The sequence below is a fragment of the Aspergillus flavus genome, chromosome 6, assembly GCF_009017415.1.
Source record: "Aspergillus flavus chromosome 6, complete sequence".
Taxonomy (NCBI): Eukaryota; Fungi; Ascomycota; class Eurotiomycetes; order Eurotiales; family Aspergillaceae; genus Aspergillus; species Aspergillus flavus.
The window spans coordinates 3,850,932-3,878,844 of NC_092410.1; the positions used below are offsets into that span (position 1 = coordinate 3,850,932).

General features: G+C 48.7%; 11 protein-coding genes across 11 annotated transcripts; 7 read left to right on the top strand and 4 right to left on the bottom strand.

Moving 5' to 3' along the window:
- Window positions 1-1,083: 1,083 nt before the first annotated feature.
- On the top strand, window positions 1,084-2,179 carry F9C07_11513 (uncharacterized protein; the record flags this gene model as incomplete). The annotated part of the gene is made up of 4 exons (XM_041293663.1): window positions 1,084-1,305; window positions 1,371-1,561; window positions 1,613-1,818; window positions 1,881-2,179. The coding sequence occupies 4 exons, from the start codon at window positions 1,084-1,086 to the stop codon at window positions 2,177-2,179; spliced, it is 918 nt and encodes a 305-aa protein (XP_041148547.1).
- Window positions 2,180-4,397: 2,218 nt separating this feature from the next.
- On the top strand, window positions 4,398-6,216 carry F9C07_11512 (uncharacterized protein; the record flags this gene model as incomplete). The annotated part of the gene is made up of 2 exons (XM_041293662.1): window positions 4,398-4,528; window positions 4,653-6,216. The coding sequence occupies 2 exons, from the start codon at window positions 4,398-4,400 to the stop codon at window positions 6,214-6,216; spliced, it is 1,695 nt and encodes a 564-aa protein (XP_041148546.1).
- Window positions 6,217-6,959: 743 nt separating this feature from the next.
- F9C07_11511 (putative hexose carrier protein) lies at window positions 6,960-8,992 on the top strand (the record flags this gene model as incomplete). The annotated part of the gene is made up of 7 exons (XM_041293661.1): window positions 6,960-7,359; window positions 7,430-7,583; window positions 7,650-8,041; window positions 8,123-8,205; window positions 8,259-8,484; window positions 8,553-8,653; window positions 8,711-8,992. The coding sequence occupies 7 exons, from the start codon at window positions 6,960-6,962 to the stop codon at window positions 8,990-8,992; spliced, it is 1,638 nt and encodes a 545-aa protein (XP_041148545.1).
- Window positions 8,993-9,190: 198 nt separating this feature from the next.
- Window positions 9,191-11,466, bottom strand: F9C07_2074138 (uncharacterized protein; the record flags this gene model as incomplete). The annotated part of the gene is made up of 4 exons (XM_071508796.1): window positions 9,191-10,326; window positions 10,383-11,006; window positions 11,065-11,150; window positions 11,222-11,466. The coding sequence occupies 4 exons, from the start codon at window positions 11,464-11,466 to the stop codon at window positions 9,191-9,193; spliced, it is 2,091 nt and encodes a 696-aa protein (XP_071368043.1).
- An 831-nt stretch (window positions 11,467-12,297) lies between these two features.
- On the top strand, window positions 12,298-13,776 carry F9C07_11509 (putative oxalate/formate antiporter; the record flags this gene model as incomplete). The annotated part of the gene is made up of 3 exons (XM_041293660.1): window positions 12,298-12,658; window positions 12,723-12,815; window positions 12,869-13,776. The coding sequence occupies 3 exons, from the start codon at window positions 12,298-12,300 to the stop codon at window positions 13,774-13,776; spliced, it is 1,362 nt and encodes a 453-aa protein (XP_041148543.1).
- Window positions 13,777-14,018: 242 nt separating this feature from the next.
- Window positions 14,019-15,302, bottom strand: F9C07_11508 (beta-lactamase superfamily domain-containing protein; the record flags this gene model as incomplete). Its single annotated transcript, XM_041293651.1, has 5 exons — window positions 14,019-14,444; window positions 14,538-14,796; window positions 14,864-14,994; window positions 15,057-15,087; window positions 15,136-15,302. The coding sequence occupies 5 exons, from the start codon at window positions 15,300-15,302 to the stop codon at window positions 14,019-14,021; spliced, it is 1,014 nt and encodes a 337-aa protein (XP_041148542.1).
- Window positions 15,303-16,278: 976 nt separating this feature from the next.
- F9C07_11507 (putative cysteine dioxygenase Cdo1) lies at window positions 16,279-17,065 on the bottom strand (the record flags this gene model as incomplete). Its single annotated transcript, XM_041293650.1, has 3 exons — window positions 16,279-16,403; window positions 16,455-16,713; window positions 16,775-17,065. 3 exons carry the CDS (start codon window positions 17,063-17,065, stop codon window positions 16,279-16,281), a joined length of 675 nt encoding a protein of 224 aa, XP_041148541.1.
- An 814-nt stretch (window positions 17,066-17,879) lies between these two features.
- F9C07_11506 (putative C6 transcription factor) lies at window positions 17,880-19,787 on the top strand (the record flags this gene model as incomplete). Its single annotated transcript, XM_041286752.1, has 1 exon — window positions 17,880-19,787. The coding sequence occupies one exon, from the start codon at window positions 17,880-17,882 to the stop codon at window positions 19,785-19,787; it is 1,908 nt and encodes a 635-aa protein (XP_041148540.1).
- Window positions 19,788-20,447: 660 nt separating this feature from the next.
- Window positions 20,448-21,845, bottom strand: F9C07_11505 (uncharacterized protein; the record flags this gene model as incomplete). The annotated part of the gene is made up of 1 exon (XM_041286748.1): window positions 20,448-21,845. One exon carries the CDS (start codon window positions 21,843-21,845, stop codon window positions 20,448-20,450), a length of 1,398 nt encoding a protein of 465 aa, XP_041148539.1.
- A 2,374-nt stretch (window positions 21,846-24,219) lies between these two features.
- F9C07_11504 (uncharacterized protein) lies at window positions 24,220-24,565 on the top strand (the record flags this gene model as incomplete). The annotated part of the gene is made up of 2 exons (XM_071507635.1): window positions 24,220-24,481; window positions 24,531-24,565. 2 exons carry the CDS (start codon window positions 24,220-24,222, stop codon window positions 24,563-24,565), a joined length of 297 nt encoding a protein of 98 aa, XP_071368044.1.
- Window positions 24,566-27,062: 2,497 nt separating this feature from the next.
- F9C07_11503 (uncharacterized protein) lies at window positions 27,063-27,913 on the top strand (the record flags this gene model as incomplete). Its single annotated transcript, XM_041293659.1, has 3 exons — window positions 27,063-27,189; window positions 27,248-27,629; window positions 27,682-27,913. The coding sequence occupies 3 exons, from the start codon at window positions 27,063-27,065 to the stop codon at window positions 27,911-27,913; spliced, it is 741 nt and encodes a 246-aa protein (XP_041148538.1).

Genomic DNA, 27,913 nt, shown 5'->3' on the forward strand with positions numbered 1-27,913 from the left:
AGAAGATGGACATGATCCAAACTGGCCTGCATGGATCTCGCTTTCCGTGATGTCCGGTTGGTGAAGGAGTTGGCCCTAATGCATGACTTCAAACTTGCGCACCGTGAATAACAGTTGGCGAATGAACGTGCAACAAGACGCTGTTTGCTGCAGTTCTTTGCATGGCTTACGCGTAAATTACTCGCGCCATAAACCAACGTGTGGCATATGCTTTCAAACGCGTCCCCCCCCAGGATACTATTTAGATAGAAATTACTTCTGCTAGCCACAAAAGGGAAAGTCTAAAACTGCAAATGGAATTTATGATACATGTGTGCCTTTATGTCGTGACTGGAGGAGGTCCAGCAAGTTCAAGTTCGAAACGGTTATTTCACGAGCTGCATGGCCTAGTGTACAGCACAGTTTCGATTTATAATGGTAATGCACCTCATCAAATTCATTGCAGTCCGTGATGTAAAGACGCATGGATGGGTATGCCACTGGTCCCTATGATTTCCACTTGAACTCTCCACCTCACCCACATCAGCCAGCCATGCTGGTTTGACCATTGCACCTAGCAAATGATAATGCCACCAGATGTAATACTGAACTGGGCTCAGAGATACGTACAACACACACGTGCATGGATGATACTATGGAGAAACGCATCATCTCACCTCATGAGGGGTAGTAATGTCTGGACTGAAGGGAGATCTTCAGAACCTGTTCTTCTTTCGGAACTTGGGAGGAGAGCATGGCCCAATCATAGAGCGAGCAATCCGCCAAATGGTATCGGCATATGCATGATATTTTCGCTCGGTCTCTTACTCGCCCTCTTCCTAAGGTCTAGTACATCTCACAGGATGGCATTGTTTTTCAGCCAACACTTGTGTCCCCCGCACCCTGGACATTTCTTAAGAACACCATCTTGATTGCTATTGACCTCATAATGGCGTTCCTGTTGTCTTTGTAGTTGGGTGTCACAAAGTCACTCCTTCCAAGATATAAAGCCCAGCCTGATCATCTATTCAATCTCAACGAAGCATCCGTTTCTTTTCTACCAGAAAGCATAGTTCCATTATACAGCCAACTCCACCTCACAGAATGAGCTCCCTCCTTAACACTGCGCTGGCTGCTGTCACAACCGATGGCAAAGACAGCTTTCTTTATTATCAGAACGGGCAGGATATCCTCGAAGCCCACTCTGCGTCGGGCTCAAGCTGGACGGCGAAGGCTTCGACGGTTACTAGCAATGCTGCCTCTGGTGGCTCAGCCCTGACCGCATACTATGTCGAGCACGATGCGGATTTCCAAAACAAGTCGACCGTATGTATAAGTCTCACAGCCAGGGGTAACCAGGAGCCGTGTCGTCAACTGATGTCTGAGCATAGATCCATGTTGTATATCTTGACCGCAGCGCTAAAGTTGCCGACAGAGTCAAGATCCTTTCTGAGGGGACCTGGAAAGATGGGAAGGTTGATGGAATTTCGACAAACCCTGCGTCAATCTCCCGGATTACCGGTGGAGCTTTCAATGGCTCCGACTGGAATCCAGATGGATCCCAATGGGCCTACTACAACACGTCAGACCTCCCATTTACAACACTTCTTGGAATGCTACTGACATCAAATAGACCGAACGGTAATCAGTTACAAATCACCGAGATTCGCCGTACCCCGAAGAGTCCGTGGAAAACTGAGACCGTGTTACCTGAGAACACTCTGGCCCTCCCAGGAACCGATCTGGCAAGTAGTATCGTCAAAGGGACCATCGATTTGTATTACCAGGATCATCAAGAAAATATCAATCACTGGGTCAGTCAGGACAGCAAATGGCATGGTAAGCATACCCTTCACGAACATGTCCACATCGAAAATATCTGACTAGTTTTCCGTGCCCAGACAAGAAGGTCCTTATTCAAGCAAGTGAAGTGGAAAATAGTACTCCCCTTGCTACGGTGAATAATGGCAAGAAACATGTCTTCTACGTGGACAGGAGCAGCCCTCCCAATATCAAGGACTATCTTGATGGGAAAAGCGTTCAGGTTGCACCCTTTTATCCCGGAACACACTTTACTGCTGTTTCTGTCAATGGTAAAGTGACTCTGTTTTACAAGAAATTGAACCCTGTCGGTGCCATTGCAGCCACGATTTATGATGGCAGCTCGTGGAAGGATGGAGGCATTGTCGTCCCTGCGTGATACAAACACAGAGAGCAAGATGGAACATCAAAGTGGGCTATCAGAATGTTGCAGCGGCTGACTGTAGGCATGAGGGATCATTGAAATGTTGAACAGAAACAAAATGCCAAGAGATATATGGTGAAATAGCGTATCTTCGTCGACCAGACACCCTACCTTTGCCTTCTGAGGATACCACTTGTAGCCTTATTTAGCGTGTAATTGCTTCACGAGCACTGGCAACTTCACTGTCTTTGTAAAATGCAATAGCAAGTAGGATTCTCTCTACTAGCTCAGTTGGACTATTGGAATTCTGTTGTGTTTTGGTGACATGATGGATTGTTTTGACGCAGTGCTTCTCCGACTTGTCTACCAGAATTGAACTGGGTTGTCAACTAGGGATACACGAACTAGAACGCCGATCTTATGCAGCTCACAAATAGGTTCCGGCGATTTCGCGGTAGCTTTCGACCCATTTTCACGACGGCTGAAGTTCAGCCGCGCCACCAAAATAATGATGATCGTGACTTGGCCGAGAATAATTACAGAGGTAGGGTGCCTCAAGATCGTGGGGGGAGCTGTCGGAACCACTGTGGCAAGGGGTTCAATCCCTATGCACATACCGAGTAGTATCTTTTGTACACCGTATACTTCGTGTTGTGTAGCTGGCAAAAGTTTTAGAAGTGATATACGAACACACCCACAGGGATCCGCATAGTCTTTTCACCACCCTATCTCAGTACCAATATAACAGCTTTCCAGATCCTGCCCTTTTCAAGATTCTTATACTCTATCTAGATGTGGCTAGTAACTAGCTATCTCCCTCTCCCTTGATCTCAGCTGTTGGTACACAAACGTGGAAGTTATCGTAGTCGAATGATAACAATTTCATGAATTTACCAAAGCCCCCATATCCTTGTGCTGGAGCAGATCGACTCACCACTCTGCGGACTATTTACTGATCCACATTAGACTAACTCTATCGATTATTATCGGTAAATCCGTGGATCCTTTGTACGTATACCGCATGTTAGTCCTGACGGTCAGGAGAGCATCACCACTTGTTCAAGGGGACCGGAGATATATTTGCATAATAGATCGTCAGGTCGAAACCCTGACCCACTTGAATAGGCTCAATAGTAGTTGCACAATCCAACCTCAGCATCGAGGAGGTCTAGGAAGTCGTTTGCAATTTCGCAGCTATATAGAGGAGCTGACGACCCCAATCTCACCTTTTTCTCCCACATCTAATTTCACATCCATCTTTCTAACATGCGTATTTCCTTGGCCCACCTCCCCTTCATTTTCGGCTCCCTTTCACTGGCAGAGGTGCGGCAATGTGAAAATTCATCGAAGACGAAGGTCATGGCAGTGCAGGTTATAGCAGTCCGAGCTGTGTACCTGCCACAGACGATATAATTGAACTTGCTTTTCGGGAGATTGGGCAGGCGTGCAATGTCACTATCCCTCGCAGCGAAGTCACAAATATCCTGGAGTATAGACATCTCTGGAATAATTATGCTATCTCATTTTTAGGTGCTCTGTCGTGGAACTCCAGAGATTATGCTTAGCTGACCATATATGTACCTAAACAAAGCAACCGCCAGTTTCGAACAGTTCGCAGGCTCGTAGTGATTGTCCTTTAGTGAAGAGTGCCCGGCAGGGGTGTCAATTTCAAGGTTCTTATACTGAACATGGCCCATCCCTCGGGTGTGTGAAGTGTATAAGTTATTATCCTCTGTTTCACTTCGTGCGAGTATAATCTGACAGCAGGCGCTACTAACAGACCAAGGACTATGCTCCGAAGGACAGCAACACATGTACCCCGGAATAATTATAGATGGAGTGGTCAAGTTGTTATGGCAGAGGCCCGAGAGGAAATTACCACGGATAGGAGGAAGGAATATATAAGGACGCTCATTCCTGTAATTAATTTGAAAGATTCACGACCAATCCAAATGGTTACTGCGATGGTACCTTTGTTACCAGCTCAGCTCATTCACACCAAGCTATCCATTGAGGACACGCACTCAAAAGGCCTCACAGCTCCAAAGGATGGCCTGCATATACGCCGACCGACCGAGAACCGACCCAAATTCTCCTCGTTCGAGCATCTGGGCCAATGAAGTCGAGTAAAAACGCCGATCTTGGACGATAGTTCGGTAGCAGTCTCCACTCCTCTCGGCAGAACCGCTGGAGCCCACCTCTTTTCCCCTCACGCCGACCTGTCACTTGCACAATGAACTTGTACGAGCGAAATCTAGAAGAGGCCCACGAAAATATAAAAATGGACCTGCTGCACATACCACCCAAGGAACGAAAGTCGCGGACGAGCCGTCCCAAGGTGCGCACTGGCTGTGTGACCTGCAAGTAAGATCGCCCAACGACGCAGAAAGATCCGATTTAGGATATCGCCCTGGCTGCCCCTGGCCTGGAAGCATGATGAAAGCGATTGATAGCATAGGTATTCTAGTACTGATTCCCAGCTTGATAGGGCTCGGCGTAAGAAATGTGACGAGGCTCGCCCGCACTGTCGCACCTGTGTCAGCGCAGGACGCGAGTGCGGCGGCTATGAAGAGACCATCGATCGACGGACTCGAGCCTGGAAAACTACTAATGCCACCGTTGATGTCCCTTGCAAGATAAAACTTGAAGTTCAGAAGAACCAACTCACTGTGGCGAAGGACTGCGGCGCCTGGATTTCCCGCCTTCTAGTCGATCCGAGCCAGGCCGATTTGTCGCTATCCGAACGTTGGTATCTGGGTCTCTTTCGCTCCAGCACGGCTTCGCAATGCTCAGGCTACTTTCCACTCGAATTTTGGCGTCGAATGGTTCATCAATTTAGCGAGGTGGAGCCGGCTGTCCGTCATGCGATCATTGCCATCAGTGCCCTTCATCGAAGTTTTAGCACAACACAGTCGGCACAGAATTCGGGCAAACCGAATGATCCTCACTTGTTCCCCCTTCGACAATGTAACAAGGCCATTATTTGTTTACAGCAAAGGCTGCAAAGTGCCAGCTGTCGGCAGGATTCTCATGTCCTTATCACCTTGGTCACTTGCGTTCTTTTCGTCTCTTTTGCATTCCTCCAAGGCGACACCGATGCAGCCAGTTGTCATCTACGGCATGGCACCCGTCTCCTCCAGGAGACATACTTAAGTAATACTAAGAAGAAGCTGGACTATGGACCAGCGTTGACGGATGTATTCTACCATTTAGAGCTGCACTGGGCGAGTCTCCGGGAGCCTGAGGCAGCTTCCTTGAACCATGAGCACTCCATCGTTCAATCTATGGCTCTCGGCAACCCGGTTTGGTGCAAGCCTGTACATTCCCTCGAGGACGCATGTAATCTCTTGATTGGTCTTGCGTGGCTCGTCTGCGAGAACGATCCCGAGAACAGTAAGATGGTGGTGGCTAGGGAGATCCTCGATAAACACCAAGAAGCGATCTTGCAGAAGCTCCAGACTTGGAAGACAGAATTAACCACATCGCTCACTCGCAAGAAAGTTCTACTATCATCAAGAGATCGTCATACACTAGCGGCCCTCAACTTATGGACCGAGATCATCTTCATCCGAGTCTCAACAGATAGCAGGCAAAATGAGGGAGAGAGCAGGTTTGACTCTTTCACATCAAACTTCCAGCGTGTGGTCCAGCTTGCCAAGTCTGTCCTCTCTTCCGACTTCAGTCAGTCTCCCATGCCAACATTCTCCGTCGGGATGGGTATGATCCCACCCCTTTACCTTTGTGCTTTCCGGTGCCGTGATTGGCATATTCGGAGAGAAGCGGTGCGGCTATTGCAGAGATGGCAGCTTCAGGAGGGGGCATGGACAAGCTCAGGGACGGCTTTTGTTGTGAGTCGGATGATTGCCATTGAATCGGAGGGCCTTGCACCGGGTGAACTTGTTCCTGAGCGTGCACGTATCAGTGCAATGCGTGCGGGTGCCCTGCCTGACGGGTCAGGAATCCGATTGTGGTATCGTCGATCTCAGGGTGGCAGCTCAACCCAAAGTGGCAGTAACCGCAATCCTTGGGAGTCGGAAATACTACCTTTCTGATGATACTGGTGGATCACATCACAGGATTAAAGGGAAGTGTTGAGGTTTTCATTGGTGTCGTGAGAATAGCAACCAGCGACATTCACTCACTCACGATGAAAATATTATTTCGCCAGAGCCCATGGCAATCTGTTGTGTCCCCTGCGAACTCCAGTTGGTCTTCCGGTACGGACAACAGCACTGCATACCCACTTTGCGCTGATGTCCGACCTTAGTCGGCCTATGACATCCATCGAAGTTAGTCTATTCTGATACTCTTCGCGATCCAGTGTGAATGGGGAAATCGTGACGAGTCTATCCACAATGACATTGTCCTCCCAGTGGTCTGGGTGGAGCTGGCATTAGGGCGTGTGCGCGGGCAACAACGGCGTCTCTACCGGCACGTGCCCTCGAAGACTGGAACTTGGTAAACTAAAACAGACTAGGATTAGTTGCTCGGGTCCAAGTGGAGAACACGTGCGCCATAACGGAGAAAACGCCGTGAAGCCCGTCAGTAGTTATCAAGGAATCGTGACTGTAAAGTGCGTGTAGGTGTGTCTCCCCGGATTCCCCACGTTGGGGTTCAACAAACTTGATCTGGGGTACAGCCGCCGGGAATGTATAAAAGTTTCAATAACCCCCAACAATAAAATGTATCATATCATATCTCTCTGCAGCTTGCAGACCCTTTTTACCACCCTAGATTTTCTTCTTTCTTTTCCTTTCTGGGATTTATATCCTAGTTGCCCATCTGTCTAACCAACATGGCGGACCAAATCCATAGGTGGAATGTTGCCCACAAGTTGGAGAAGCGGAAACTGCTGGTCGCCATCAACTGCGTGGCTGCCTTGGCTATATTCTTCTTTGGCTATGACCAAGGGATGATGGGGGGAGTGAACAATTCCAGCGATTATCTCGAGCTTATGGGCATAGGTTATGGAGCGAATATAAACGGTGACACGAATGTCCCCGTTGTCACCGACAGTCTGCTCCAGGGGGGCATTGTCTCCGTCTATTATTTAGGCACCCTAGTCGGTGCTCTTTTCGGGGGCTGGATTGGCGAAAGAATAGGACGGTTGAAGAGTATTGCAGTTGGATCATTGTGGGCCATTGTTGGTGCTGCACTGCAATGCTCGGCTATGAATCATCAATGGATCATCTGCGGTATGTCCTGCCCGCGCCTATGGTAACCTTGGGCATATCTTTCTTGTCTGACAGAACTGATGATGACTAGCTCGGTTGATTAACGGCATTGGCACCGGCGTTCTGAATGCAATTGTTCCTGTGTGGGCAACGGAAACGGCCGAGCACACATCTCGGGGTCAATTCATCGCAATCGAATTCACATTGAACATCTTCGGTGTCGTGGTTGCATATTGGTTAGAATTGTAAGTCGTCTGATTACAGATCCTTTACACCACATCGGATCGATTCGTACTAAGAGCATACCCCAGCGGCCTTTCTTTCATCGATGAAGGACGTTCAGCCATACGTTGGCGGTTTCCGATTGCATTCCAAATCATTCTTTTATTCCTATTGCTGGGCCTCGTCTGGTTCTTCCCCGAGTCTCCAAGATGGTTGGTCAAGGTTGGTCGCGAGGAGGAAGCACGCTACATTCTCGGTCGATTGCGTGGAACAGGCCCCGAGGACGGGGACAAGGCGGAGGCTGAATTCCGAGATATCTGCAACGTGGCTGAGCTTGAAAGGTCCCAGAAATACAGCACCTCATACTTTTCCATGATCACTGGGAGGGGTTCGGGCAATCTTCACATCGGTCGCCGGGTACAGCTGGTTGTATGGTTGCAAATCATGCAGGAATGGGTGGGAATTGCTGGAGTGACAGTTTGTAAGTGACATAATTTTGCTATGCTAGGACCAGGGTGCATCTAGAGGGAAGCAATAATGAGAAGAGACTAACTGGGAGCAGATGCCCCTGTCATCTTCCGAATGGCTGGCTTTGACACCGAGAAAAGCCAGTGGGTGAGCGGTTTGAACAATGTCTTCTACATGGTAAGGGTAACTGGGAAAGCTTTGTCGATTTTAATTGCTCATGCCGCTCGCAGTTCTCAACTTTAGTCTGTGTCTTTACCTTGGACCGGATTGGCCGTCGCTGGACCTTGTACTGGGGCTCTGTCGGACAAGGCATTGCAATGTTCCTTGCTGGAGGCTTCTCCTATCTCTGTAAGCAGGCAAATGCTGCAGGAGATACCAGCAAGGCTTCATCGTATGGTGCTGCTGCCGCCTCTATGGTCTTTATTTTTACTTCTGTCTTTGGGGCGACATGGCTCAGTAAGTCAACACGCTCATTCGCACTTTCGTATGGCGAGGATCTCAAGATACTAACCACATTGTGGCAGCGGTTCCGTGGCTGTATCCTGCAGAAATCTTCCCACTCTCGGTTCGTGCCAAAGGAAATGCATGGGGTGTAGTGGGATGGAGTATTGGAAATGGCTGGCTGGTACGTGCTGACCAATAGTTGATGACTGTTCGGACACTAATTTTGCAACCTCTCTAGACCCTCCTCTGTCCCATTATGTTCGATTCTATTGGAGAAAAGACCCTTTATATTTTCGGAATTGCCAATGTTATCACGATCCCGATGGTGTGGGCTTTATACCCCGAGTCAAACCAGCGCACATTGGAACAAATAGATCTGCTGTTCGCAGCCGACAGCATTTGGGTGTGGGACGCCGAGCGAAACTTCCAGACTCTGGTGGAAAACAACCCTGAGCTGACGCAAGCAACCCGAGCTCGTGCTCTTTCAGACACAGAGAAGGCCAAGGCGATTGAGGACTAGGATAAAGGTACAATCAAAAAAACTTTTCTGTCGGAGAGGCCTGGCGATAGAGCAGATACCAGACATGATGAGTCATTCATGAGCTCATGTGAATTATGTATATACTCCATATGATAAAGTGGAAATTCCAGAAGTTATCAGGCATCATATATATGCATGAAGATAGCGCAATTCGCTGCATGCTCGCTATGATGATGATTAACCCATCTCTGTAAGCAACCCGGCCAAGATGCAGCGAGCCTTCTTGATATCCGGAGCCTCGTCTTCCCAGTAATTAAGCGCTTGTAGTGTGCCCTCGAAATGGCTTTTTAATTCCATAGGGCTGTCAATCCCTGGCACGTCAAGGTTACCGCTTTTTATAGCAGCAATCACGATCAGAGAGCTAGTCACCAGGGCGCGAAGGTCGAACCAAATCCCATGATGACGGTGGCGCAGACATCTTGCTTCTAGAATCTTCAGGGCACAGTGCATGCCGGACTGGACCAGGATAGCGATAGTTGCTAGCTCCTCGCCAGTAAATGATGAGCTCCGGGTTCTTCGAGCCTCCTGTCCAGTGTCAACTGGATTATGGATGACGAAATACAAAAAGGGCTGATACAGCCATAGGCGAATCTCCAACAATCGGTTGGCGATTGCCCAACTGAGCTCAAGCGATATTGAGTCCTGCATCTCAGAGAAGCGATTTCTAGTTTGACCACTGCCTTCATTGTCCTTGTAGTGCCGCAACCCTGGAGGAAGATTAGCAGACCATGCATTGATCTGTGTTTCGAATTCTAGTGCCAGAGGGATGAATGGCCTGATGTCCGACCACATTGACTGTCCCTCTCGGTAAAAGGCATTGAGCACACGGTTTCCAATCCGTCTGAGCGCCACTTCAGTCAGGTAGTAATACCAGCTTTGTTCTTCATCGAAGAGCTGCATTATGTGGTTCCGCACGCCAAATGATGTTTGCGCTCGATTACTGTGATAACTGCTTGCTGGCCTAGACGAATTCCAAGATGTTGACCATCCAGCTCCGTGCGATCCGCCTTCTGGGTAGTCCTCTGAGAGGTTCGGCGGGGTTGGGAACAGTGCTGGGTACTCGTACTCGGCAATTGCCGACTGTGGCAATGGGAGCTCGACTCGTATCTCTACCTCGGACTTGAAACAGGACCAATACAAGCTCTGTTCCATGTGTCGCGATACTGGGGTCCCGCGCTGTGCCGCTTCATCCGCTGGGATATCGTCGTCGATGTTCAACCCATCAATCATTCTTAACCGTAGTCGATAAAAGGTTGAAGCTTGGTAGAAATGATTCCAAGCCGCCAGCGGACGAAACGTATACATCAGGTAAACTAGACAACCATCAACATTTATGAAGGAGAAGATTTCAATTCGCTGGATTACAAACCTCCTGCGAAGAAGTGGCATTGAGCCCCAAGCACGGAGTACCGTAGAAGGCCAATTCTTCGGCAAGCCATCACAAAGAATGTTTCGCCTTCTTTCAAACCCGACGCGAACGAAGATTTTTCTTCGGAGGCATGCGTTGTCCTTTCGTCTTGGCCAGGTGCTTTCATAGAAAGCGTGAAAGCCTGAGAGACACACCCAAGTGCACAAGCTAGCAGGACAAGACAGGACTGGGCATCCCATCGGAGTCCAAACTCCGCAGCATGCCGACCCCAACGGATCAGTGCTTCTAAATCCAAGATCGGATTCTTCGTGTGTACATTCTGAATAAATCGATCGACCAGGGCTGGGATACGTTCCTCATCTGTTGGTTGGAACCCGTCGGGCACAACCCATGTCTCGACGGCAGAACTCTCCGCCCCGTGTGACGACTGGAATAAGGTCGTGATTAGAGCATTTTCGCGAAATCGTCCGCGGAAAATCGGCCATGTGAGAACCGTGTCCGCGCTACCACGACTGGAAGGAATTTGAAGATAGTCCTTGTATGGCTCTGTGTCTTCCACTGGAATGTCCAACTGTCCTCCCGTTTGCTGCGGTGCGGCGGGCCGCCCACTGGACGTTGGGGTTCCTATTCTCCGGTCAACACACCATGTATGTGCATGAATAAATTATTGAAAACGACTCACCCGTGGAGGAGAGATACGAGTGAATATTCTCGACTGCATAGGCCAGGTTATCCAATCGCTCGATCACCTCTCCCAAATCCCGGTCCCTGTTCTCATTAGCAGTGCGGTGGTAGTCGGTTTAGATGAGAGGGAAAGGTGTCCGATTGAAATTACATACTCCTTAGTTGGCTCTCCACGCTCGATGTAGACGCAATTCATACCATTATGTTGGCAAAAGCCACAGGCCGGTCTAGCATTATTACAGCGAACCTTTCTTTTCCTGCAGGTCTGGCAGGCTGCCCGTCGACGACTCCCTGGTTGTCTAGGGTGAATAGCGCTTGCCGTTGCCCTCGGAGCTGGCTCCTCAAGGCTCTGTGATCTTGACCGTATGTGAGATACATCTATTGTAGTGTCTAAGTCCATGAGGCGTTAAAAGAAGAAGAATTTGTGACGCAGAAATACTGGTCGAAGTAAATATGTATGAAACTAGTAATTAGTACGGATACAACGAGGAGGATTCTGCCAGAGCCCTCCGCCCATACTGCTCACGTGTAGGCGGTCGTTGGAGATGCTCCAAATGTCTAATTCGAATATGGATTAGCGTTGGAGACAGCTTCTTGTCCGGATGTGGTTAGCGTCACTTCTTCACAGCCTGAAGGTCTGAGTGTCAGGAAGACAAGACACATACGTACGGAATACAACATTTCAACAATTTTCTACTCATAGTACAGATATGATCTTAGGCTAAGTTTCGTATCACTACTAGCAAGAACTACTCCTACTTTGTAGGATAACTGATTTGAATAGTATTCTATACCTACCTGCTGAGATGACAGCCCTGGAAATATATATAGACTATCTAAGAACATGCATTTCTGCCCGACAGGTCCACTCCGTAGAAGCATTGCGACATTACTCCGTACAACACAAAGCTATCCAAGCATCATGCATTGGACTGTTCTACACCCATCTCCGAATTTCCGAACCCCCAGAGATCAAGGCAGGTGGAGCCCATTTGGTATCACGTGTGCCTGGCGAACCCTTCTCTGTCAAATTCTGTCTCCACTAGACTAGAGATTGATAATCTTGGGGCTGCCAAGTGTCTTATATCTGCTCTGTTCTTTATTAAAGGACCTTTGAATCCACAAGTGGCTCCGGTTTTGCGAACTGGGTTCTGACCTGGTTATTTCACCTCGTCTTTCGCTTCGTATTGCATTGTCAAAGTGCCGTTTTTTGCATACTGCTAGGTGATTAATGGCTGACACCGAGTCAAATGCCTGCCAGCATGCCATCAACGAACATGCCACGGAGGATGTAACGCAGAGCAAGCCCCAGAAAACAATCCGTAGTGCGACTTCAAACATCGTTGAAAAGACGAGGGCAGATCCTTGTGAACACTATCAAGATGCAAAGTATCCCGAAGGCGGTCTCCGCGCATGGCTCGTTGTACTGGGTTCCTGGTGTGCCATGGTGCCCTCTATGGGTCTTTTGAATACCATCGGAGTCCTCCATGCTTGGACAGCGGATCATCAATTGGCACAATATTCGTCATCAAGTTTGGGATGGATTTTTGGTGCTTTTAGCTTTTTCCTCTACTTCGGAGGTGCCCAAGTTGGTATGATTGATGCACAACTATCCCGAGTGCATGCTGTAGAGTGCTAAGTAGGAGTATCTCATAGGGCCTATCTTTGACAGTCGAGGAGTGCTACCAGTGGTGTTACCAGGATCCATTGGCATAGTTCTATCCGTCTTCTTCTTCAGTGCAAGTACCGGTAGGTGTCAGGTCATGCCGAACGCAAGAGAATCCTTACTAATTTCCCGACAGAATATTACCAAATATTCCTGTCCTTCAGCGTCCTTGGTGGTATCTCTTCTTGCTGCCTGTTTACCCCAGCCATCTCCGCCGTCGGTCACTGGTTTGATGTACGTCGCGGCCTTGCAACCGGTATTGCTTGCACTGCTGGCGGTCTCGGTGGCGTCTTCTTCCCTTTAATTATTCTATACATTGGCCCGACACTCGGCTTCGCCTGGGCAATGCGAATCATCGGAATTATTTCCTTTGTTTTGTGTGCTTTGGCTTGCTTATTACTCAAGACGCGACTACCCCCCAACCAGCAGGCTGGTATGGCAATTGACCTGAAAGCCCTCTTGGAACCGAAATATGCCTTGACCACACTGGCTGTCTGGCTAGTCGAGTTTGCCGTCTTCATCCCATACACGTACATTGTCTCTTATGGGTTGTACGCCGGCTTGGAACAATCCATGGCATACAAGCTGTCCGTGTTCCTGAACGCGGGGGCTATCCCAGGGCGAGCGTTCCCGGGAATCCTGGCCGACCGAATGGGCCGATTCAACGTGATGACCACCACAGCAGTTATTTGCGCGATCTGTACGCTGGCGCTATGGTACAAAGCGGGCACTAACGAAGGTGCAATCATTGCATATGCCGTGCTATTCGGGTTCTGGAGCGGGGCTGCGATCAGCTTGACGCCTGTGTGTATCTCGCAGGTCTGCCGCACTGAAGATTATGGAAAGCGTAATGGGACTACTTTCACGCTTGTCAGTGTCGGTACATTGATTGGCATTCCCCTCGCTGGTGCAATACAGGAAAGCAATGGAGGCGAGTATTGGGGTTTGATCATCTTCGGCGGTGTTCTATACCTGGCGTCGGCTGTTGCGTTCGCGGTGGCCAGGGGAGTTGCGGGTGGCTGGGGATGGAAGGTCAAGTTTTGAATATTGCTGATGAATAATGATTTGGATATAGATTATAGACCTGCCTTGGACTAGACTAAATGACTACATAGCGTTCTAGAGTTGAAGTTAATATCATACGTGACTTGTTCTTCAACCCGAGCCCGTTTACCAATAGCCTCAGGAAGTACGGAAATATGATCGTTAATTATCAATTTATCATTGAAGAACATCCCACCACGTGCGAGCTTACTCGAAGGGAATTGCAGGCAGGTTAAAAAAGATCAAGCTCTCACGCGAAACCGATACTCCTCTCCGCGGTCTAGATAGACCACACCACTACCCAATCCAGCCTCCTCGACCTGTTTTCGAAAGTCTTCCAATGAACTGGCGAACACGTCATAGTCGTCATAATGGATTGGAATGGTCACATCGGGCCGTATCAGCTGCATCAGCTGCACTCCCTGCTTCGCGTCCATCGTCACCATCATCGCCAATGGGCCCAATGCCGGTGATGGTACAGTCGTCCCACCAAGATGCGCCAACATCAAGTCGATCTTTTGATCACCATAGCGCCTGGGGATTTCTTTCAAGTCGTCGATCAGTAGTGTGTCGCCGGAGATGTAAATGCGATATCCGACCGTGAGATCTGTAGTTGACGAGCCGTCACTGTAGCCTAGCTCAATCATCCAGCCATTCGTTGGGGGGATCTATATTACTTCATTAGCCTCTAGCTGATCGACTGATGCATCTTAATCTTTTGGGCCCTCCGGCAAGAAATTCGAGGTGATGGGGAGGTATACAGCAGAGACTAGATCGTTCAATTTCTCAATGACCCCTGTGGGAACATGCTTTCCGGGCATTCCCGTCACTCGTACGCGGGCTTGTTTCTTCGAGGTGTTTCCTGTAATATCTATGGTAGCATCTTGAAAGGGCTCAAGGTCATACACTCTCGTGAATGAGTCCTCGCCCTTGGACGTCAATGTCGATTTGGCATGTGGAGTCGTGATGATCGGCAGATCGCGACGGAGTGATGATTCGACTTTTTGATCAAAATGATCGCTTCACAATGTAAGTCAGTATATCCTAAGGGAACAAGCGAGACGCAGTTCACGGGAGACTGGCGTACCCATGATAATGAGAAAGGAGGACGACGTCAACCCGGGGTAACTCATGCAAGTCCACAGCAGGATTTGTTCTGCGTGTACTCGTCACGCCCGGACCGAGATGGACATGGTCTCCTGCATGAAGGAAATTGGGCTTATGGTTAAATCAGCATCATTCCTATATAGTCCGTCCTATGGTCGTGATAGAGAACCAACATCGGTCATGACCCGCAACCCTTCCCATTCACTACTTGTCATCAGCCTCAGAACCTATACGAATCGAATTCTAGCTTACATGATAGTTGTTGCTGTCCCGATAAAGTACACCGATGCGTTTTCGTCACCTCCCCGGCGTGGATGCTGCTTGCTATCCTTTGCAGACGGAAGGCTAGCAGGCACATCTCCCGGCGCATCGCGGGTTGGGGCTTCGGTGTTGCAAAGGTCGACGGTCAAGTGATGCATTGCGATAGATGTACTCAGTTATTTTTTTCCGATAAGTCCATGGAATGGGTCCGGAATGTCAAATATCTTCTAGGCTGAGGCAAGAAATAGCAACTCGTACGCATGACATCATGTGCACATCACTCCACGGGAACATTGAACAACCCTAATAGATAGAGTCAGGAACATAGTTTACGCAGAATATGCGTTCAAGGCATTATATTAATCAGTAGTACTAGCCACTATGTTGCCATGCTGTGGCTACTCGTCTTGTTTTCCCAACGACGCAATCTACGTGGGAAGAATACTTCTCTGCTATGCAGTGTTATTGGGCCGCATTTCTGTTTATTAATTGCTTTACATCGTCTTTCTATCCCTTTCCCCCCTTCTTTTAGAAAAAAAGTTTTTCTTCTTATTTTTTTGTTTTTTGGGCATCAAACTAGAGTCCTGGATATTAGAGAGGTATAGATTTTATGGGACTTGCAATATCGCAGGCATAATCTACAGCCTATCATTTTAATCAGAAGAGTTGCCGCTGGTAGAATCGGGACTAACTAGCCACTGATATACGACCAATATATGTCAGTTATACGTATAAGGGAATTCGTCCTCCAGCTCTCTTCATTTCTTGTTTAATAGCTTTTGCAAGCGACTACACTGCACTTCTCCGTGATACTATCGGCCACAGTAGCAACCTGTTCAGAGATGCTTAGTTATTTAGGGTAGAACTCAACTTCAGAAAAGCTTAGCGTCAAAATACTTTGGATCAATTAATGATTGGACTGCTATGACCTTAATTAACACTATAGTGTGGGATATTGTGCGATAATAGAAACAGGTAACCGAAAGAATAATAAGAATAAAATCAGACAGAACAAGAGCAACGCTGGGATATATGAGCCATGGATAAATCTGACAGATAAATGACAACAAAAAGGGTACCTGACCCTTCCACATAGTGGTCGGTCGACGACAACTATTTCAGGACGTTTGTGTGTCACGCCTGACAAGCAGGCTTCTCAGTATTCGAATGAGCATGTGCTTGCGATACAAAACTGGCCTTTCCAGTGGCCCCATCGAAGATGTGGTAGCCATAATCGGCGGCGTTAGGAGGGGTATAGACTAAGAGTGGTCAGTATTACAACAGGTTGGTAGAGTTTGACCAATACATACTGTGAAGGGAAACTGCAACTTGATTCGGGCTTGGGTTATGAACCCGATGTAAACCAATATCGTCCGAGATATATGTCACTTGATCTGTTTGATATCGCTTCTGGTGTTTGAGCTGGAGCGGGCTTGTCTCGTCCCCTTCGCTATTGGGAGGATGGTAGACCGTTTCGGTCAATTCGCCAGTCAAAACCTTCATGATGCAATGGGCATTGGCATGGTCGTGGATGGGGGAGCCTTTGCCTGGATTCCATACCAGCAGCAGCTTGGTCAAGTCAGTTACGGTCTTCAAGGCCTTCGTGCTATCAGATGAATGGTGAACATACAATGTTTGCCTTGCGGTTGATGTTTTCGATGGCATTGCGGGTATAGTTCTTACTCGGATCGTTGTAGAAGAACCGCAGCCAATCATTCGGATTTGAGACATACTTCTGCGCCAGCGCGATCAAGTGTTCATGGTCTATGTCTGATGAATCGATTCCCGAGGAATCGCCGAGGTAGGACTTGATATCATGGACGAGATCTTGTAAATCATACGTGGGAGGTAAGAAACGGTGATCGCATGGCGACGGGCCGTGCGGCAACGGGAGAGGCAAGTGTATAGCGGAAGCCAACATGATTTCTTTTTGGATCCTAGTGAGTGATTGTAGCACTTGGAGAAACTTCAAGGAGTGTTTGAGCACGCCCAGTATATTTATTCATTAATTGACCGCCATACCGGGGGATCATATTATGACCATCAAACACCCCCTGATAGCGCAATCGCCGATTGACGGCTTTCACGGGGCCATCTTAATCGCCGATTGAACGTGGATCCACGCGTCTTGGCTCTTGATAGTGGCACTGATGATGCAAATCAGTCTGCTGAGCGAATGGCGGTGGGCCAGCTATCCTATCAAAGAGCTCGATCTTCTGCAATAGAACAATTCCAGAGTGTTAGCGTTCATAGCGATAGTTTCTGATATCTTGAGTAGAGTAGTGAGCTCGCTCGACGGGTAGGGTAAGGACAGATCGCAATCGCCGATTGCGACAGTTTCCGCTCCAGACGGTGCGGACCACCGACGGGAGCCGTGGCAAGACGCTACTATCCATGATGCTACAGGGATAACGTTATACTTCCATCTGCGTCAAGTTTCACCTATGTTTCTGGTCTTTTTCGTTTTCTGGAGGTGATTGTAAAGTATCTTCTCCTCGCCACTAATCCCTTTTGAGTAAAATCGGGGAGACTAAAGAGACCAAAAGCGCAACGGGAAATCAACGGGAAAAAAGAAAGAAAATCGATGGTTGGCTCGTCCATTCAAAAGGTCACATCTTCAACTACAACCCTAACCCCCCAGATAGCATGATGACAAGTTAACGTCCCATAGACCGTGTCATCCAAGTAAGATGATAGTGATCGACATTTAATTTATTTTTAATATCATCGTTATCATGATCAACATGACCCCGAGACGATCCACCCGGCAAACTGGCCTCGCCGCCCTTGCTTGCACGGAATGCCGCAAACAGCATCTCAAATGTGACGCCAATCAACCATCCTGTTCGCGTTGTACCCAAGGTGGCTTTGTCTGTCAATATCTTCCTTCTCGTCGGGGAGGGCGTCGAAAGCCACGGCATGAGATTGTGTATCATCATCCACAACAACATCAGCCCTCGGCTTCGAAACTGGATGATGCGTTTGGTATCAGTGCCAGCCATTACTCCCCCGGGAATGGCACGGGGAATAATATCCAAACACCTCACCATGCGACGGGACTACCCCTGCAAGTATCGAGTGCACCTGGCCCAATGAACACGCCTGATAGTAGCAATATCTCGTTGCAGCGAAGTAGCCGTCCTGGCCTTGTAGGTGTCCCATGGCCGGCGATCCTATCGCCGAATGATGCCAGTTCAGATCGTTTAGAACCACCACAGAGGTTATGGGACGAAGATGACCGTTGTGCTCGATTGTATTATGAGCATTTCCATGTCGCACATCCTATATTGGTCCCGAGCACGTTATACAAGGATCGCGATTACCCTCCCTTTCTTCAACTAGTCGTCGAATTCGTCGGGTCCCACTACTTGCCATCCGGTCCCCGCCAACAGCTGAAGGACAAGGTCGATGCCGCACTGGAATCCAATCCGGACCGCTCGCCGTGTATGGTTCAGGCTTGGTTGATCTACTCTATTGCTCTGTATGCCCGTGGCGAGCGACAAAAGGCCCAGGAAGCGTTCTCGCAAAGTGCGGAGATCGCCTTTGAGCTGGGTATGCATCGGGGAGATTTCGCATCGTCGGCCCATCCCGAGAGATCTATTGAAGCCGAGAGCATGAGAAGAACGTGGTGGGAACTATACATCACGGATATTTTCATGGCCGTTCCACTCAAAACGATCACCTTTCGATGTACTACGGTCGCTCCGGAGGTCGGCTTGCCTTGCGATGAATCCGCATACACGGGATGTGGCGAGATCCCACCGCCACGCAAGATGCTGGACTTCAAACGCAGGGTTTTCGCGGCCCAAGAGGTCGCCTTCTCGTCCTTCAGCTACCGCATTGAAGCGGTAACGATCCTGTGTCGCGTTTTGGTCCTGAATCGCCTGCGGGATTATCATCGCGACCATCTCCAAGCCATTGAAAATGCCCTTGTCAGCTGGGTCAACCACCTACCCTCCCGCAAACTGGATATTGTGGACTCATATGGTAATGTGGATGAGATGATCTTCCAAGCCCATCTGATCATTGCGTATGCCACCATGTTGCTGCATCTACCGCGCAGCGATCTTCGGCCGCTCCTCACACAGCCCGACGACTGCTTTTGGCCGTCTGCACCCTGCCACCTCTCATCGACATTTCCACGCTTGGTCCATAGTATCAAGGCGACCGAAGCCTCCCGGCGTGTCTCTGACTCCATTTCTATCTGTCCCAACATCCAAAAGCACACGCCTTTCGTCATCCCCGCATTGGCTCTATGTGGTATGATCCAGCTCGCAACTTCTATCAATCACTCCGAAGAGTGTTTTGATCACCATTGTAATCGCGTCACCCTCATTCTTGGGTGTCTGAAAAGTACGAAGCGGACCTGGGGCTCCGCTGAATGTGCGTATGATTGTGTCCGATCCACTGCGGCTGACATTCTCTCGGATTCTATCGAGAAATGGAATGCCGAACCACTGAAATCGATTCCGACGCCTCACGATTCGAACGACGTGGAGCGCGCCAACAGTAATGTACCTCCAGCAGTTACCGTTGCGGAAGGGCAGGGCTTAATGATACCTGAACTTGCTCCGGGGTTCATCGATCCGACTTGCTACAATGCCTCGTTCTTCAACTGCCTGGCAGATTTTGATCTCAGCTAGACCTAGTTTATTCCAATCAAGGAGCACTCGGTTATAATCTCAATGGCTACGCTACTGAGCTCCGCCTGTGTTGTCTCTCCTAAGCTGTAAAGAGCATTGCGGGGACCAACATATCTAGCAAGGCACTCCTTGAAGAGCTCCAATTAAAATGAAGAATTGTGGGTATACATATGCCTCTAAATCTGCTATCTACCAAATGGTGTCCAGCTCAAAGCAAGTATGCAAGTCGTCAGACAATCAACTCACGAAGTAGCAAGTTCCGCGAAAATACGGGACAGCAATGCACATTCTCTCGCCCTGGATGCATCACAATATTTCCCGGCACTTACCAAGCCAGTCATGGTACCCTACCTTTATATACCTGGTTACATCGCTCCATCGACACGTGTGGTTTGCCAATCCATATAGCTGGCCATATCCTCAAGTCTACCCTACAAAGTCTACTAAAGAAGAATGTCAAAATGAAGAAGCATTCTCAAGAAACGCTTTTATCATCAAATTTCAAGTTCTATAAAAGGATATAATCTATCAAACGTTGACCCTTGACTTTCAAACAAACAAGACTTCATCGAAATTGCTACCAATCAGATCATTTTGTGTCGAGGCGACTGACATGGCCACATCACCGCCCACGATGTTGCACCGCATGCCATGCTCAGCTTAACCAGCCATATACAAGCCGAGGGCGACAATGTGGGGATTGAGCATGGTCAAGTTAAACGGGGTGACAAAGAGGTCAAGATCAGTCAGCATGATAGCCATGGTGCCGTTGATGATGCCATCATCGCCATAGACGTAGCCCTCCGGTTGGTACGTGTAGCCAGTGTTGTCACCCGTCAGGGTCAAAGGCGAGTAGGTCAAGTTCAATTGAGAACTCCAGGCCACGAACTTAGGCTCACCAGCAGTTGTTGTCGTGATGTAGGAGTTGTTCGGTCCGACGCTCTTACCTGGCGCTTCCCATTCGAGGAAGACCTGCTTGCCAGAGTATGATAGAGGCTCGGAGCGGTTGTGGGCAATCGCGGGGGCACAGTTCTTACCGATCGCGTCCTGGTTGAGGCAGTTCTCGTCCTTTGAGATATCTGAGACTGATGGATCGGTAATGCGCTTGCCAACCGTCTCGCTACCGTCGTTTGGTGTGTCGTTCGGGGAGACGCGGTTGATATTCGGGTTGTTCAAGATTTGGAGAGTTGGGAAGTTCTGCCATGCGAGACGAGTGGTACCCTCGGGACAGTAGCTGATATAGGGGGCCAACATTGTCCATTGCCAGGACTGGGGCCATCCGTTCTCGAACCAAACATCAATCGGGGTGAGTCCCGACATCTGTCGGAAGATCAATTGCTGGCGAGCTTCGGTGGCAATTGAAAGAGACAGGAGGGTGGCAACCTCGCGAGAGTCGAGATGGGAGATGAAACCCCAAACGCCAGATTCACCATAACGAGTGACACGTTGCATGAAATCGACCCACTCGCGGACAGTCTTGTACGGATAGTTATACACACATTGCTTCGGCGCGGCTTCTCCCAGCATGTTGCTCAGCAAGGTCGCATGTCCGGTCTCTTGGTTTGCCATGAACTCGATGAGCGACCGGGCCTCTGGGCCCAGGCCAGCCTCTTGGAACTCCTCGTCGGTAAACCGAGCAAGGCCATCGTGGAATAGATCGAGTTCAATGTACTCCTGATAGACACCAAGAGCAATCGACTCGAAGTCCCAGTCACTCTCTACCATGTAGCGAGGCTCGGTGCCATTTGTGCCCAATCCTCCAGCAGGGACATATGGGGCTGGCATCGGGTTGAGCGGCACACCTTGGCTATTGTAGTATGTCGCGGTAGGGTTTGGAGGCTTGGGCTCGATTGACGCAGCAAGCGTCGCCGGCGCCTTCACGGCCCCAGTGGTGGTAGGGGTACCCGTGTACGGACCGTGATACGGAGCGCTGGTATAACCATTCTCCCCCACGATAACAGGGTAACCTGTTTGCTTAGCCGGTGCTTCGGTTGGGACTGGTGATGCAAAGACGCCAGCACCCGAAAGTAGAGCAGCAAGGAACAAGAAGGTCGCCATTATTTGAATCCAAGGCAGTCCCTTCGTGAAAGAAAACAAGGTTTAGGGTTCCGTGCGAAATAGCCTCTCATCAAGGGACTCTTTATAGGCCAGGCATCGCAACGAGCTTGACAATCATACACCTTAAGATTGCTGTGCTCCTTGGTCAATCTCATAGCTTGGGTGTAACGGTGACCTAAGGACATAGGGCCCAATAGTCTCGTTTGTCGTCTTTCTTTGGTACACTCTACGAGACGGAAACTTGATCTGCTTGATGCTCAGTTGATGGCACATGTAACAGCAACACAACTTCCCTGTTTGTTGCCCGTACCTAACGATTGCATAAACTATGGAGTATCAGCTTCCTTGAATTCAGCGCCAAGGCTACCAGCAGTCCACGACAGCTGCTCGAAAACGGCTTCGGCCAGGTTAATTTACAAGGCCCATTGTAAAAGTTCAGGAGGGAAACATTTTCCACCACAAGCTCATTGGTGTCTCCGCAACCGTCGATTGTATCCGCTCGCCGAAAACGGCAGTTTCTGGGATTTGATAGCAAGGCTATTGATCCCTCAGACCAGACTTTGCGTCCATGGAAAACTTTTTGTCTTCTACAAACGTAGTGTTAAGGATTCTTAACAGTGATTGACCAGGGCAGCATGCCATTGTCACTTGCGGATGAAGTATCCGGCCAATGTCTGACTCGCCAGGGCCTGTGGGCCCAGATGTGACATCAAGTACAAAAGGCACCACGCCTTGTTTTTTTTTCTCCTTTCTCGCGCTAAGTACGCCATGTGGATGCCCTTTTCTTGTTTTTCGTCAAGCCACTCTTTGTGTCTAGCTCTTAAGTGAATTTAATGTGGCAATCCAGCATCCCCAGCTCGGTAGATTACTATACACAACAGCGAATCTACAACATCCTAAATAGTGTAGTAGAAAATGGGGCTATCAGGCCAACAGTACATGCAGTAGAATAAGAATAGCTTTCAAGTCAGTCAGAACTCAATCAAGCTCTTACTTGCCAGGGGAATGGCAACCCATATGAGGCGCAATCTGTCATGAACGGTGTGGGGAGCAAAGAATGTCATAGCACCCCTGCCAAGGACGGCCAGGAGAAATGAATGGACTCCTGCTATATCCGGATATACTACATTTCCCAGTAATGATGCGTCCTCGATGCAACCTGTGCAACTTGCAATATTCAGGATAATTATCAGGGGCCCGACAATTATCAGCTTTCTTAGGTCCCGGCAAGACTGCTGTGCTCGATGTGCAACAGGCTAGTCTTTTCTACGGTTGTGGAAACCACGCGCGAACGGTCCACAACAACTCTAGAAGTTTTGGTATCCGTTAGCTTTTCGCCGGCTCACCGACTCACTGGCCTTGTAAATCTCAAATCCCTGTAGTAAGGCCATCCTAGGCAACTATTTAAGAAGATAGCATACAAATATGAAGCCACTAATTCATGAAAGTGTCTTGCGCGGAAGTGATATACCACTTACGATGATTCACAAGATGGAGGCTGTCTCACTTTGATTTGGGGATTTAGTAGCCAGTCATGCCTCAAATCCGACTAGTCATATTCTTTGCTTTGTATACCAAATAGTCTTACTAACACGGCATCTGTTTGATTCGTCAACAAGTGATACCATGGGGTTGAATCCCTCTGCTACGCGCCATGATTCCGACTCGGAATTTCCGAGCATACCCCAGGAAGGAAGATTCGAAAACAAAACTATCGACGATCGGCAAGGACCCTTTCCAATGCGGTAGAGATTCGTGGTTGAGATGCCGTCTGGAGTCTGCGCACCAAGCTGGGGCCAAAAACGATCGTCTACACCAAACATTGCTCAAGGTCTCTCGTGAATCGTGGCCCAAGTAAAGTTGCCAATTTAAAAAAGACCAAAATATTTCTTTTGTTGGTGGTATATGCTACGTACCAAAAACCGCCACGGCTCAATCGTATATTTTATGGCACAGTGCTGAAGATCCGACGACAGTTGAAGATAATCTGCATGATCGCAGGGCTGACCATGCAGACCTGGGGTAGGAGCTAAGGTTTAGCTTGGCACATTAGCCTGGGGGCTAAATAGGATGAGAGGAAAGAAATATACCGAACTAACTGTGCAGGCTACGTAGCTGCCTAGGTTCTATACGACACGTCCAAGCCCCTTCTACTAGCAGCCAATTTCCGTAATGAAAAAGGTCCAGAAAAGCTCGGGGTAAAGAGCGCCGATTGATTTGCAATGTACGCGGTGCTCCTTCAGTCATGGCCCTTCAACTACAGCTGAAGAAGCTGTGAGGTGAGACACAAAGCAGGAGAAACAAACTTAATGCGACATACGGCAAGTCTTTCGGTAAGTTATCGAGAACAGAAATGCCTATTTAAAGTTGAGCCATGTTCCCGGCATTGGGATATCAAGAAGCCAGCAAATCTACTTTATCCATATTAGCTTTCAGTCTCTTCTACCTCCTTCAACCTATCCAACATGAAGTTGCCGCCTTTGCCTTCGCCCTCCTTTTCGCTGGAGCTTTTGCGGCCCCAAACCCTGCCGCAAAGCTTGAGGCACGCATAAACTGTGCTCAATGTATTGCAGTCTATAGTGCCTCCTCTTGCACTGCTCCTGGAGCCGTCGAAAAGGAATGTGGCAGTCTAGCCAGTGAGCTCTATACCCACCGACTATGAGACATGAGCTAACATCAACTTAGTTGCTTCTTGCAGAGAATCTGGATTCTGCACCTAAAGGATGACTCGCGAATTGATACAGGTTGTAAGTGTCTCTGAATTGAAATGCAGTAGCACCCTTGGATCGGAGGCTAATAAGCAACAGTATGGACAATGGACAGACAACAAGATGTGATGGAGACCTACGGCAACTGGGCTTGGATGATTATTGGAAACTAAGGTTTAAGAGCAATGGGCTCGTGTTGCTCTATAAGCAATCTGTATCAGCACTTTCGAGATTACAGGCTGAATAATTAAAAATTACGTTGAGTCTACATTCCATCTTCTCTCTATCTGTAGAAAATTGATTGTTAAATTTATGTACAAGCTATCTATTCTCAACTATATATATCCAGCCGTCCTAACGATAACTTCCAGTATAATATCATAGGAAGGTGGTCGAGTCCTGTACACATGTCTTCAATATCATTATAGTCAATGCAGTTACAGTATATACCATACACTACAACCAAACACTGGCTACGACACTCAATCTCTACTACTAGGACATTCCAACATCAAGTAGAGGGCTGCTGGCGATAAACTTACCGCATTCGGAAAGCTTATATAAGTCGCACATAGACTAACCCGATTAGGATAAGGAAGACCTTCCTTTCTGGGAGTGAGCCATATCACTGGGTTTGAGAAAACCCTAGTGACCATAACTTGCAATTGCAGACATCTTCTCTCAAACCAGCACAATGTTGGCCATGGACCTAAGGTTCCTGTAAGCCTTCTCAGGGGCGAAACTTCGTGCGAGTGGCTTATGACTGCGGCAGTGCTCCACTAATTGTTCCGTTCCGGCCGTTGTGGGCCGTCCAGCCAGCCATTTGTTCGGAACGTTTTAGCAAAAGCCTCTTGATCAGTCTGGCTATATCATTGGCACTTTTGGGGTTGGCAGGATGGGGGTTACATAACGTTAAATTAGGAGTTATGACCAACAAAACTGATTGGGCTGCCTGGAATACTGGAGATCGGATGCGTTGTAAGGGTCCACGGTTGCAATCGCAGTTGCTCCTTTTAACCGGGTATAGCTGAGTGAATCCTTACTTGATGCTAACTAATATAAAAAGCACCACGCTTCTGTGGTTTGGCAATTATGAGTAGCCGGCTTGACATCTAAAGCATTGCGAGTTGATCTCGACGTAGTCGAAAATGTGGCACTGACTATGGGATCGAAGTCCGGAGTGTCGGAAACGAAATAAGGGGGAATAAGCCAAGAAGGTGCATTCGAATCTCAAAATCTCCACCAAAATCTTTAATCAATATTTCCTATAATAAAGTTCATAGTTGGCCCCCATGCTTACTCGTTAGGGTTAACGGTCAACACCGTTGTTCTAACAGTAACCATGGAATAGATCGCCCCTTCCATGCACCCTGATCCCGTTTCCCGGCTGGCAAATGCACAGATTATTTCTGTGTGTTCAATGTCGTGCTATGGAGAAGATGTCTAATATGTTTATCTTTCTGGGACCAAGACATGTCAACGACACGCTTCTCAAACGACTGCGAAGGCGAACCGAGAAATTTGGTTGTCTCACTTGGTTGCATTGGAGCCCCACCAATCGCTTACCAACGATTAATATATTGGACGAGGAACAGTCCAATGAACAAGTCTTATGTATATTAATATAATCTCGGGCCACTAAACCTCGAAAAATCGCAGCAATCACCATTTCATTGACCCAAATCTAATTGGCTTCTCCACAACCTCGCACACTCTTGCATCGAAGTGTGAGAGATGCCTACTACGTATACTCATGTTTTTTTATACTCGGCGTAGCCTACCAGCATTGAGCAACGAAGAAGTCGAATAGGGAATAAGCCAAAGGCTCCCGGAAGATACCAAGAAGGCTTGGGAGTTGTTACTCTCTGTTTCATGACATCGTTCCGGCAGTTCCATTCCTCCTGTGCTGGGCCTGGACCCTCCCTGGTCCACTGTGGTCCGATCGCTCGATCCAATGGGATCTGTCCCGTTTATATTGATAGCAGGCCGATATTCGATCACGAACCGAACGTTGGCCCGTGCCATCCTCGAGAAGCCTCGGGGATATGCGAGTCAGTCTGATGCCATCAGCTATCTACCGAGGGGAAGCAGCGAGGCGTGATAACGAACAATGCGAAAGACCGGATTGGCTCAGGTGTCATCCTTTGGATACTCGCGTGGACTATCGGAAACTATATCTCCTAACTTTCATAGGAATGGTCGCGCTACCCACTTTTAAGATCCAACGCATGGTCATTACAATTCTTGGGATTGGGTACTATACTTTCTAGGCCGTTTAGATCCCTGCTCGCTTCAACACTAGTTACCGAGGCATGCCGCTGCCATCAACGGCGTGTGAATGGTGGATTGCGAGCAATCATAGCCACAATGCCGGTGGCCAATGCCCCCTGGCTAATGGCTGTCGTCTGACATGGCTCGGAGAATAAATATGATGGTCATTCTTCCTCCCACGCCCACAATTCATCACCTTTGTTGAACATACAGAACATTGTCGCAACAGAATACCGAAATGGGTGACGCACCAGCACTTCCCGACTACGTCCTTGACGCCGATGCAGTCCTTAAAGACACAGAGGCCGCCTGGCGACATGGCCGGGTGCCCAACTATTCAAAGACTAGACAGTTTTATGACCAGAGTTCGTCTTTCGCGGTCACATTCTCAAAGCACATAAACCGCTGACGCGATCGCTTAAGCTAAAACAATGAAACACGAGGCCAGAAGCCTTCCAGACCTGGTCGAAAAACTCGTCAAAAATTGGGAAATCGAAGCCTCATACAAGACCTCCCTCGCCGACTGGAGGACCATCGACCAGAAGACATATACTTTTTCATTAAACGGAGGCCCACCGCAGACAGGTGAGCATATGCTCAATGTCGGCACGTACAACGCTCTCCTGACTGCGAGCTCGTACTATGATCCGGCACACAATGATTTCGAAACGAGTCATAAGGCGTTCAAGCGCATGATGCCCACATTTGCCTGGGAGGTGACAGAAGTATATAGCGGACCGCCGACTGTGGTCTTCAAGTGGAGACATTGGGGTGATATGGCGAATGATTATGTGGGATATAACGAGTGAGTCCCTTTATCACTTCACATACATCGGATACTGACGGGTTCTACCTAGTCGCGGAGAGAAGGTCAGGGTCAAGGCGCATGGCGGCCGCATTGATATCCAGGGTATTGTTATTGCTAAGGTGAACGAAAAGCTTGAGCTGGAGAGAATCGATGTTTGGTATGATCCCATGGATATGTTTCGCCAGATTGCCCGCGAGAACGCGGAAGTTGTTGCCGACACCGCGTCGGTGTCTGGGGGCTGTCCGTTCTCTGGAGCTGCGAAGACCTCATCCTCTGAATGA